The sequence below is a fragment of the Hemitrygon akajei genome, chromosome 3, assembly GCF_048418815.1.
Source record: "Hemitrygon akajei chromosome 3, sHemAka1.3, whole genome shotgun sequence".
Classification (NCBI taxonomy): domain Eukaryota; kingdom Metazoa; phylum Chordata; class Chondrichthyes; order Myliobatiformes; family Dasyatidae; genus Hemitrygon; species Hemitrygon akajei.
In genome coordinates, this window is record NC_133126.1 from 180,024,259 (window position 1) to 180,036,454 (window position 12,196).

Consider the following 12,196-nt stretch of genomic DNA (forward strand, 5'->3'; position numbering starts at 1 on the left):
AGTCAGCAACTTACGTGCCAAAATGAAGAACTATGTAGCGAATTAAATCTCCCTGCTTTTCGATCTTGTTATCCGTTACCATAAGCATTAATTTGTCATAATATTTTGCAAAATAAAAGTGCCCATCTTCCCAGTCTGGTAATAAATTGGTCACTTCCTGCAAAAAATTGAATTATAAAAATTAAAAATTATAAAAAGTAGTAAAATAATCAAGCAAAAAGTAACAAAGCACTATCTGCACCCAGATGTTAATCAAATAACCTATATCAAATCTTTACACATTGGTCTAATTGCCTCAAAACATTACTACACTGTTTATTTTGGTTCACTTAGTTGTATTAAACAAAGTTGTAGTACTTTCAAATATTTTTATAACTGTACCATAAAATCTGAAATAATCAGTCTAAGTTGCTTATGTTTTTGAAGTCTATTTTAAATTCCTATTTTGCCTCACATCATGTCCCTGAACAAAGCTTTTTATCTAAGATGCTGGGCAAGAAGGTCACATAGTTTCCCAACTCTTTTTAATCTTTCTTATCAGCACACAATCTCCCTGAACAGTTGACGAGAGATCTGAATTGTGCTGTGTGCAGACTAATAGGTGATACAATTAAGATGACCGATATCAGAATCCTAGACTGAGATCCATTTTCTTGCAGGCATTTACAGTAGAACAAAGAAATACTATAGAATCAATGATAAACTACACATAAATTCTGACAAACAACTGATGTGCAAAAGACAAACTGTGCAAAAACCAAAGAAAACATTAATAAATATACAATATTGAGCACATGAGTTGTAAAGTCCTTGAAAGAGAGTTCACAGTGTGTCCAACTCATCAATAAGTTCACTGATCTTGGTCCCGAATCAAAGGCGACAATGAATCAGCATACAGCAGGGAGACTGAAAATCTGGCTGAGTGGTGCCACAGCAACAACGTCTTTCTCAAAGTCAGTAAGACCAAGGAACTGATAATTGACTACAGAAGGAAACCAGAGATTCATGAGCCAGTCCTCATGAGGTGGAGAGGGTCAGCAACTTTAACTTGTTCTCTGTTTTTAATTCAGAGGACCTGCCCTTGGCCCAGCAAGCAAGCGCAATTACAAAGAAAGCATGACAGTGCCTCTACTTCCTAATGAGTTTGCAGAGATTTGGCACAACATCTAAAACTTTGACAAACTTCTACAGATGTGTAGTGCAGAGTATATTGACTGGCTACATCACAGCTTTTTATGGAAACACCAATGCCCTTGAACAGAAAATCCGACAAAAAGTAATCGATACGGCCCAGTCCATTGTGGGTAAAGCCTTCCCCACCACTGAGCATATCTATATGAAATGCTGTCGCAGGAAAGCACCATCCATTATCAAGGACCTTCACCATCCAGGTTATGCTCTCTCCTCGCTGGATATAATCTCAGGATTATATATGGTGATATGTATCTACTTTAAATGGATTTGCAAAGCAAACCCATTTAAATAATCACTTAATGCATAATATAAATATAGCCATAAATGAATTCCAGATTACCTTATATTTTTTCATAACTGCATTGCTTTCAAAATTAGCTGTCTCTTCCATGAAACGTCCAACCAACAATGTAGCTTGTCCCTTTATTAAACAGCTTTTATCGTCACTTAATTCTGATTCTGTATCTCCAAAACACAACTCAACACCTTTCTGGAGGACTATTAAGGCTTGGTGAACATCTCCCTGGAAACAAAAACAATGTAGTGATGTAGGATTATTATGTTCAAAATAAATTGATGTATGCAACAATAATCTAAACAGCTTTTCTACACTCATGATTTGCATAAACATACTGTCCTTTAACCTTAGCCTCACAACTTCATTCCAAACTTAACACTGTTATTATACCTCTCTTTGCAAACTGTAATATAAAGCAAATACCTATGAAAAGGTAACCATGAGTACCAGTGACCAAAAGTACCAGTCAAAGGTTGCATAAGAATACGCACATAGAAGATCATATATTTTTACTGATGTATTTTGAATTAGAAGACTCATTAATAATTGTGGGACTAATAACAGCAGTGATTTCTGGTTTTGAAGACAGCTGCAATCTGTTGGGGCAGCACAGTAGCGTATTGGTTAGCGGAATTCTATTACAGCACCATTTGTAATATCAGGGTTCAATTCCTGTTGCTGTCTGAAAGGAGTTTGTATGTTCTCCCCAGAACTATATGCGTTTCCTCTATTTGCTCTGTTTTCCTCCCAGATTCTAAACTGTGATTGCCTGAAAGAAAAGTATTGTCAGGACTATATATGTTTACATATATGTACTTTGGAACTTGAACTTTGAAGACGCAGTTAGGGTTGAAGTGTGGGCACACTATGTTGGCGCTGGAAGCATGGCAACACCTGTAGATTTGATCAAACGACACATTTCACTGTATGTTTTGATGTACATGTGACAAATAAAGCTAATCTTCATCTTTATCACTTGTTTAATATATAATTGTCATATGCAAAGTAGTCAGCTTTAAAAAGGCAGTATCAAACAGGGGATGAGCTGCACAGTTCAATTCTGATCTCCGGTGATGCCTATGTGTAATTTGTAGATTTAAGATCAGCTAACCTTTCTCCGGGTGCTCTTGTTTCCTCCTATCCACAAAAATGGGTGTGCTGAGAAGTTACTTGGTGACTGTGAATCACCCCCATTGCATTTGTAAATAGTGGAATCTGAGAGAGTTGATAACATTTGCAAATAACAGCTCATCAATTGGAAGCATACCTTGGACCACAGCCACTTTGCTCTCTCTACATAAAGCTCAGGTAGTCTTGATTCTCCTGCATTAAGGAGGGCATTGTATGCGGTTTGATGATGTCCAGCTTTTCTGGCAACTCTGGCACTTTGTAGCCAGCATTCTCCAACCAACTTACTGTACTCAGCCCTAATAAAAATCAGATATTAACATTAAAAGAACACAAATAGAAATAATAGTAGACCATGCTTTCTTTTATGTCTATTCCACAATTCAATATGATCATAATCAATATTCTACCAGAGCTCCACCTTCCTGCTATCCCCATATTGGCAGCATTTAACAATTCAGAAAATAATATTGCCTCCTCTGAAAAGCCATGTCAAATACTTTTCCTTCAGTCATGCATACATTGTCTTTGCCTATTAACCACTCCCAAACTAATCAGGCCATTTCCAGGCTTCTGTTAATGACCTTCAAGTTATGAAATGTTCTAATAATACCTGGTATAGGTACTGCCACTGTGAGTAACCTGGGCTTTCAGTGCCAGTCTCCAAAGAGCATACTGCTGAAACCAAACCAGGCAAACACAATGTTACATGTCTAACCTTCCCATAGGTGCAATATATAATTTTCATGAAACTTCCTTTGAAATGACACACAGCTGTTTACATAAGTCTCAAAATTAATTTATCTCAACTTCTAAATGCAGGTAACATAGGTTTCCCATTTTTGGCAGTGCTCAAATGAGGAACAATCAATTCAAGAAATAACGTTTGGCCTCAACAACTTTTCCTGATGGTTTCTATGCCTTTTCACAAAAAAAGTTACCTTAGTTTTATATACCTACAGGTGTGAAAAACTACAATCAGCCATAAGCAGATATATGCAAATTTAAAGGCAACACGAGTGAATCTGCAGATGCTGGAAATAAATAAAAACACAAAATGCTGGCAGAACTCAGCAGGCCAGACAGCATCTATGGGAGCCATAGATGCTGTCTGGCCTGCTGAGTTCTGCCAGCATTTTGTGTTTTTATATGCAAATTTAATATAGTGGTATAATTAGTCCAGATTTGATACAGGTTTCATTAACCTGAGAAATTTGCTATTAAAAGTTTTACTGCTCCGTTTCTGGACTAAATATATCATTACTAAAACCTGTAAACAAAAAATGCCAACATACGTTTTATTAACACTGAGCAATGCTCTGCGCAGCGCCAAGACTGGCTCCTTTGTCCGAAAGGAATTCTGAGTCATTTCTAGACGAGCCTGCCAATCAAGAGGATGCATGTGGTGTTCACTGTGGTCCCTTGACTGCTGATGTAACAGTTCTTTGACACTGTGTTCCAGCTCACATAACATATGCAGCCTAAACAAACAGAAAAAAAGCTTAATCAGTTAATGAGATATTAACATGCCTGGATAAGAAATATCTGAAGTACTCTCTGTCCCAATAGTACCTGACAATGTACTCATAACCACGCTGATACGACCCTCGTTCAAAACTTGCTGCAGAGAGTGGCACTATCTGCTCCGCTCGGGTAATCTGCAGCTGTTCATAGAAACCCTCCACATTGCTCTGCTTAGCAAGAAGCAAAAGCTGGCCAAGTCGCACGCTCCAAGTACAGGATTTCCACTCTAAAAGAAAAGTGCCAAAGTGCATATTATTTACCGTAATTTAAAACAAAAGCTGTGATCTGAGCTGCATGACCATACAGAGGGTGCTTGCTTATGATTTTTGTGGTTTGTGAACATTTCATGGGTATTCACTGTATCAGTTCTTGAAAAAGGAAAAATTCTCCGAAGTAAAACAGCAAGAAATATTAAATTACAATGCATTCTGGTTTTCGAGCTGTTATCATTATGCTACAGAACAAATTTTTTGGCAGGCTTTTGAGGAGCAGGATGAATTGCTACCATTCCAGTTCTGCGCTTTCAAGGTGTCTGATGAGGTGAAAATGGGACAAACTGAGCTGAGAAAAGCCATGCCAGGAGATGTGTGTCAGTAGGGTGGAGAGATAATTAGGAGGTGATGATCTCTTTCTAGCATGTGTGTTATCCACAACTGAATTCAACATTCCTAGTGCCATCCAAACACTTCTCCACTTCAAGGTGTTGAGGATGTTGTTACTCAGCGAAGGTTCTTTGAATCATTTCCTCCATCCACCTGGTCACTCATTGTCATGCCTGGGCTCAGAACAGGTATTCAGTCTCACAAGTCTTATGTGAATGAGATGGCTGGCCTATCAGAGTTAAATGAGTGTAAGTGAGGGCTCAGTGGATGTTGCCCTGGGAGAAGACAATAAAGCTGGTTTGTTTATTCTGCTCGAGGATTAGGAATATTGAAGGAATTGCTCCACTGCTTGCCAAAGGGAAACACATGACTCAGAAATTGATAGAAGGACAGGAATCTTCAAGAGCTTCGTGTTAGAAGCATTGTTCGAATCCTATCTCTTCTTCAGGGAGTCTTGTTGTGAACCTTTGTTTTTGGAGGGTGATATTATAAAGTAGATGGAGGTAGGCAGAGGAAAATTTCTAATCTTGTGTACTTCAGTGAACAAGCACATATATACACAAACATCAGCCACAGTAAATCATCAAAGTTGATAAAGCAGGGGTGATCTTGATCATGCAGTTGAGGTGACATGGATTGAATAGTTTCCCATTTAGCAGGAAGATTGGTGATTGCAGTATTGTGGCAAGAAGAATTCAAACATCTTGGATGACGATGCAGACTTGCAGAACAGAACTTAGATGGGGAATTTTGTCCACTGGTTAAGGTCGTGGTTTTCATGTCATCATGCATTAAACTCAAATGGGGAAGAACTTCTGCAGCTTGTCAAAATTGAAAAGGACGCTCCAATAAACTTATTGAATAAAGTTCACAATATCCTTTCCCATCACTGGCCCACAAAACATCATCCCACTCAAAATCTTTTTAAAAAGTATTTTCGATTTCAACATTATTACAAATCCTCACTTAGAAGTTCCTGAAACAGAACTTGATTCATTCCTTAAAATATTTCAGAGAATCACAGAACACAGGAGGAAGGAATTTCATCCATCAAATTTAATCCACATCTTTCGAGGAGCAATCCACCATGCTATACATATTATCACAATTTTTGTCCACAAGTTACTTATCCAATTCTCTTTCGAAGATTAGTTTTGTATTCACTTTTACCACCACCTTAGTTAATGCGGTGGTAGAAATAGATTACCGGGTACCTCATAAGGTGATGGACACAGATTCAGTTACTGTTGCAACTGCAATGCAATTCTTAATCAGGAAAGACTGAGAAATCTTTGCAGTAAAAAGATGTGAGAAATATCAACCAACAATTAGGCCTGAATAAATATATATATGTAGCGATGTGCTACACACAGCGCTGAAATAACGACACGCAGTCGGTAAGTCATTTGGACACTAGTTTATTCAAACTTCGCGGCGCTGGCATTTAATCCCTCTGTGGGCAAAAATGACATCAGAGATGCATTACCAAAGTCTCCCCCCGCGCACTGGCTATTTGTGAGCTGGTTCGCCTGCGCAGAAAGTGGGTCGCCACATATAGAACATTTCCTTAAAAAGCTGTTTCCAAATAGAACTTCAACATTCACTCCTTAATGCTTAATTCTAGTTTTATTTGGCCTCCTTTATTACCTGTGTTTACATAATTCTGTAGCGACTCCCACTGGGTCAATTTCCAGGCTGCCTCCACTCTGTAAGTGTTCAGTTCAGTGGTCCACTCAGGCCTGAAAGAAATAAAACAGATTTGACTTGTTTAGTTAATATGTGGAATTTTCAACGCTATCATAAGATTCATTTACTAAAGGTTCATGGAAATCTTTTTAAATTATCTTACCTCTCTGCTAGTTATTCTGTTTTAATAACATAAATATCTTAAGTTTCAAGGACTGAAATGTTACATATTCAAAATTCAAGATCGTTTAATGTCATTTCCATTACACAACAAAATAATTGTTACTCTGGATCCAATGTGACACAGAAAAAAAACAAACATAATAATTTAAAAAAACAATAAAAATCAATACATATGATAACTTATATACATAGGCTGGTTGTATTTCCATAAACTGATGCTTGGCACAGGAGTTTCTGTACATAAAGTGGCTGACAGGAAATTATAAAGTAGTGGTTGTAGGGGATTGTTGAGGGATGGGTTAGTGGGTGCAGGTGGAGGTTTACTGCTTGGGGAAAATAACTGTTTTTAAGTCTGGTGGACCAGCCATGGATGCATCTGTACAATGACATGAGTGTTGATGTGCGTAGTCCAGCTCTCTTCAGCCTCCTCAGAAAGTAGAGACAATGGTGATCTTTCTTGACTGGGTAAGAGGTTATTTGCCTGGCACCAGGCCTCGAACTCTTCCACCTCCTCTCTGTAGGCTGTCTCATCATTGTTGGTTATGAGCCCCACCATTGTCGAGTCATTGGCAAAATTGACAATGTGATTACTCCGGTGTTTGGCCATACAGTTATGTGTGAGCATAGTGTACAGCAATGGGCTCACCACAAGTCCCAAGGGCTCCTGCGTTGATGATGATGGAAAGAAAGGTACAGTTGTGCATTCTTTGAGGTCTGTTGGTTAGCAAGTCCAACACCCAGTTGCACAGTGCTGTATTCAGACAGAACCACACTATAACAGATGTGGTATCTGACATAGAGTGGTTCTGTCGGTAAACATATTGGTGAGTGTTCAAAGTGGCATCAATGGAGTTTTTGATACAGTATATGGTTTGATATGCGTGAGTCAAGCTTTTGACATCTCAGTTTCATTTATGAATTGACCATGTGTCTTCTTAGTAAAGAATAAATAAGTTCGTATAAGATTAGTATTTCACAGGTTCATCAATTTTTCATTTTCAAATATATTGCATTTGCTTAGGGGTGACAATATTTTAGTTTGAGGAGAAAATTAAAATATCCTTTTGCCTCTTTTTACAACGTAATTTAAAAATTAAGAATTGCTGAAAGCTCACAACATGTAACTTACATTTTAATATAACAAAAGTATTGCTATAATAATGTCAGATCTATGTGGATACAGTGAAAAGCTTTTGGTTGCATGCCACCCAGACAGATCATTCCATATATATGTACATAGAGGTAATAAAAAGTGCAGATTATAATACAGGTTGACCATCACAAATCCAGAATGGCTGGGATCCGTGCAGTGCCAGATTCGTAATCACAAGTGGTGAGGTTAGGATTAAATAAACATCTCCTACCCACTTGACGATCATCTCACACTTGCATAATGAAGAAAAAAGAAATGACAAATGAAAAGCAATTCTTTCCAAATTCATGTACTAGTCTGCCAGAGTCAACTGCACTCAGTAGCCACTTCACACACAGGGAGCATTTAGCCTTCAAAGAGCGTAGTATGCCTTTGTCCAGAGGTGGAATTAATGACACACAGTTAGGTGACGGGAAGATACTATAAACATGATTCTTTACCAAGAGTTTTGCTTTTGGATGCGCAGAGCAGTTACCTAAAATCAGCATTATCTTACAATTTTTGGCCAGACTGACAGAGTCACAGTGAGCTCTCACTTCAAGAACAAAGTAATGTTTAAACCATTCCAGTGTAATGTCAGTTGTAATCCATCCTTTTTTGTTGGCACAGTAAATTACCACAAACTGCTTCATACCTTTGAAAGCTCTGGGACTAACAACTTACACCTGTGGGGTCCTGCAGCAGTTAGAGCAGCCCAACATCTTTTGATGCTTTAATGATCTTTGATGATTTTGATCTTTTGATGAAGTGACACAATCTTTTGATGCTTTATAACTTGTTGGTGATTCTGCATCCTCTGCAGTCAGTGTTTGACTTGGAGTACAACACCAATATAAGGTGGTTTCGTCCTATTGTACGAGACTTAAATTTTCATCAGAAACTAACTTCGCAAAGTCATCAACAAACTCAGCAGCTGTTTCCTTGTTTGCTGGCCATTTTTCACTACACACTGCACTGCACTTTATGTCATGTCACTGCTAGAAACACCGAAGCCACTCTTCACTACAATCACACTCATAATCCAGTCCTAATTCTTCATGAAATAATTTTGCTTGTTCTTTTATCATATCTCCTGACAGTTCTACGTCTTCTCTGACACAGAGTTTAAACCACTTTATGAGAACTTTATCTAGTTGTGAACATCTTCCATCTTTCATTGTTTTCCTTAAGCACATCTTTTTTTTGATTCGCTGTCAGCAAAGAACTGGAGCAACTTTTCTTTTTGTTTCTTTATATCATAAACTGTGGAATAGCCAATGTTATCCAAGTTGTGTATGCTTTTCACAGACACACAACTGTTGAGTTTTTTCAGAGCTCCCACCTTATCTTGTATAGATCTCATACTGTGTTTGAGCTTTACACCACAAGAAGCACTTCCTTTATTCAATGAAGACATGACTGGGGCTAGACAAACACAGGTTATAAAAAAAATGCAGGATAACGTAGAGGAATGACTTGCTTCCTTTAAAGACCATGCCAGCAGCCAGCAGCCAAAACAGTGGTGATGGGTTGGCACAGCAACACAGGAAATTTTAAATTAGGCTGGCAAAGATTATGTCCACACTAGCGGATTACTGATTACTGGATTCAAGGGAGATGACCTGTATTACAGTCCCAGGGAAAGTGCAGTGCAACGACCACAACGAGGTAGATTGAGAGATCAACAAATTATCCTTAGTGAATGAGAAGTTCACAAAAAACGAATCAAAGTTCATGTCAACTATATATGTTAAATCATGCAGAAGATATTTATTTTCAAGGAATACAAGGTGAATTGGTATTGTGTTTTAGATTATATCCTCCACAGAAACACCATGATGTCTCCTTTATAAATAATTTTTATTTTTGTTTATCTGTTTGTATAAAATGAGAGCACATAAGAAACTACAACATTCAATTGTTAGATCTACCCTTCACAATAATTGATGAACAAGTGGATTTAGCTACCGGAGCTTTGTTAAAAATGCAAAACTCACTAATGCGAAATTACCTCAGCAATTTTTACTATTCCATAAGCAATATAATACAATAAAAAGTTGAGTAAACAAAGACTTTACCTGCTTGCAAGCACGCCATTAACCTGAGTGAGGACTGTAGACAGCTGGCCAAGCCCAAGCATAGATTTCATCAATCCATGGTAATGAATGATCTGATTCAAGATAAAAGAATGCCATTTTAAATCATCCCTTCCAACAATCATATATAACATTCATAAGCATTATTTGTCTTACAGTGATCACCTCAACAATTAAATGATTCAAATCACAATAATATGGCACCTTACTCATCTAATTAACATGGGGAGTTGGATACAGGACAGGTATTTTCTGAGAAAAAGAATACCAAACAGATGAAAAGCGAAGTGACCTGAGGAATTATCATTCACACCAGCAGACCTCCAAATATTTGTTGAGAAAAGCTGCTCCTCGGGAATATGTCACAATCACAATGAGAGAAAGATCACAGCTGAACCAGATCCTATTTACCTGTGATCTATTTATGTGCGTATACCAGCAGATCTGCATACAGTATGTCTGCCTTTTGACCTTCATTGGCTATATTACCCCTCCTAGTGCTCTGGCTGTCATTTGGGAGTTTAGAAAAGGCAAGGTGACAAACCTAGACCAGCCAAGGTTATGTAGTTCAGTACGGTGTCAGTGCGCGTACCTAATGGCTGAAGGTCGGAAGAGGAACACCTCATATCCTGTCTAGTCTCCAGCTTGATGATATAAACACAGACTTCTCTAAATTCTAGTGACCACTCCAGTTACCACCCTCCTTTTGTTTTCCCTCATTATGATGGCCCTCTCACCCCTTACTTTTCCCCTTCCCCACCTCATAACCTGGCCATCACCCCTCCCTGGTTCCCCCCATGTTCCCTTCTTATCCCCATAGTCCATTGTTCTCTCCCATCAGATTATTTCTTCAGGCCTTTATCTCATCCGCCTATCATCCCCCAACTTCTCACTTCATTCCCATTCATCCTCCCTCCCCCAGCCACCCAGCTTCCCCCTCACCTAGACTCACCTATCATCCACCAGCTTGTTCACCTCTCCCTCACCCCACCATCTTTTTCTGGCTTCTGCCTCCTTCCTTTCCAGTCCTGGTGAAGGGCCTTGGCCTGAAACATCAACTGTTTATTCCCCTCCATAGATACTGCCTGACCTGCTGAATTCCTGCAGCATTTTATGTGCATTGCACTACAGAGACAATAATTTGTTTGTATAAGGTCTCTAAAACGATACTGATCTTCGCAAATCAATGTTCAATTAAAATTTTTGGCTTTAACTTCATACCAAATGATTAAATTGCAGTTAACGTGAAGATATTCCTTAGATCTTTTATTCTGATATTTACCTCATCAGGTTCTAACTGAATAGCCCGATCGTAGCAGGCGGTAGCATCTCTCAACAGTCCACTGCTCTCGTGTTCTAAAATTTGTTCTCTAAGAGATGGTTCTCCCTTACGGATTGCGCTAACTCCAGCCACTCCATCTGCTTCATGCATTGCTGCATATAGCTTCTGCATTTGGAACAAGAATGGTCAGTTGCTACTTGTAGAAGTAATTTTCATTTCTTTCTATTAACTTTATCACAACTGCCTTTTAAAAGATAATGTTTTTGTCATTATACATTTATCAAATATGTGATTAATCTTCTATTCATTGAAAATAATGTAACAAAATACATGTTACATTGTTCATATTAAACAGAAACCACTGAAAACATTAATAAAGCAAAGTCTATAAAGAGGAATTAAGTTACTTTAAACACAATATTCAATAAAGAACATTCCTTAAGACAACATTCAGAGAGAAGAATGCATAGCTTTTGTAGATTATTATGAGAGATATTTTGAACTCTAATACATAACAATAGATCTCTTTCTAGATTTAGTAACTATTGATCATTCGGAAAATTTCTACTACTTATCTATTCTTTTGACCTGCAAAAATCCAAGGTGTTGCTGAATGTTCTCTTTCTTTTCTGCAATAAAAGACTCAAAGTGCATCACCGCACGGGTATAAGCTTTGGAACGAAAAGAAGCGATGGCAAGCACATCCTGGGGTATCAGGTCCAGAAAGGAGGTGACATTTTTATATTCTTTATACTCTGAGCTTGAAACTGCAAAAAAAAGTATAGCTTCATGTAGGCAATTACATTTTGTCAAAATAATGCACATCAGATTTCCAAAGCTACAACCACAGATCTTGCTCAAATAAAATCTTTCATTCAACTTCACTGTATTAGCATACGAGGACCTAAAGTGAGACTAATCAAAACAAATAATGCACTCGTCAACTACAATCCTTAACATGAGGTAAAATCTGTGTGAAATGTTATTACATCATGAATGCAGGGGTTATTAAAAAATCCTTCCTCCTACCCAATAAGATAAGTATATATGATATACAAGATAAGATATGAT

General features: G+C 38.0%; 1 protein-coding gene across 1 annotated transcript in view; it reads right to left on the reverse strand.

Moving 5' to 3' along the window:
- Nucleotides 1-12,196, reverse strand: part of atr (ATR serine/threonine kinase) — a 135,557-nt gene that overhangs the window by 32,945 nt on the left and 90,416 nt on the right. Inside the window, 9 exon segments of the mRNA XM_073039026.1 lie at nt 15-157; nt 1,535-1,717; nt 2,760-2,919; nt 3,916-4,101; nt 4,193-4,370; nt 6,394-6,485; nt 9,826-9,917; nt 11,126-11,290; nt 11,714-11,892. Of these exon segments, the coding sequence (XP_072895127.1) occupies nt 15-157; nt 1,535-1,717; nt 2,760-2,919; nt 3,916-4,101; nt 4,193-4,370; nt 6,394-6,485; nt 9,826-9,917; nt 11,126-11,290; nt 11,714-11,892 (1,378 nt within the window).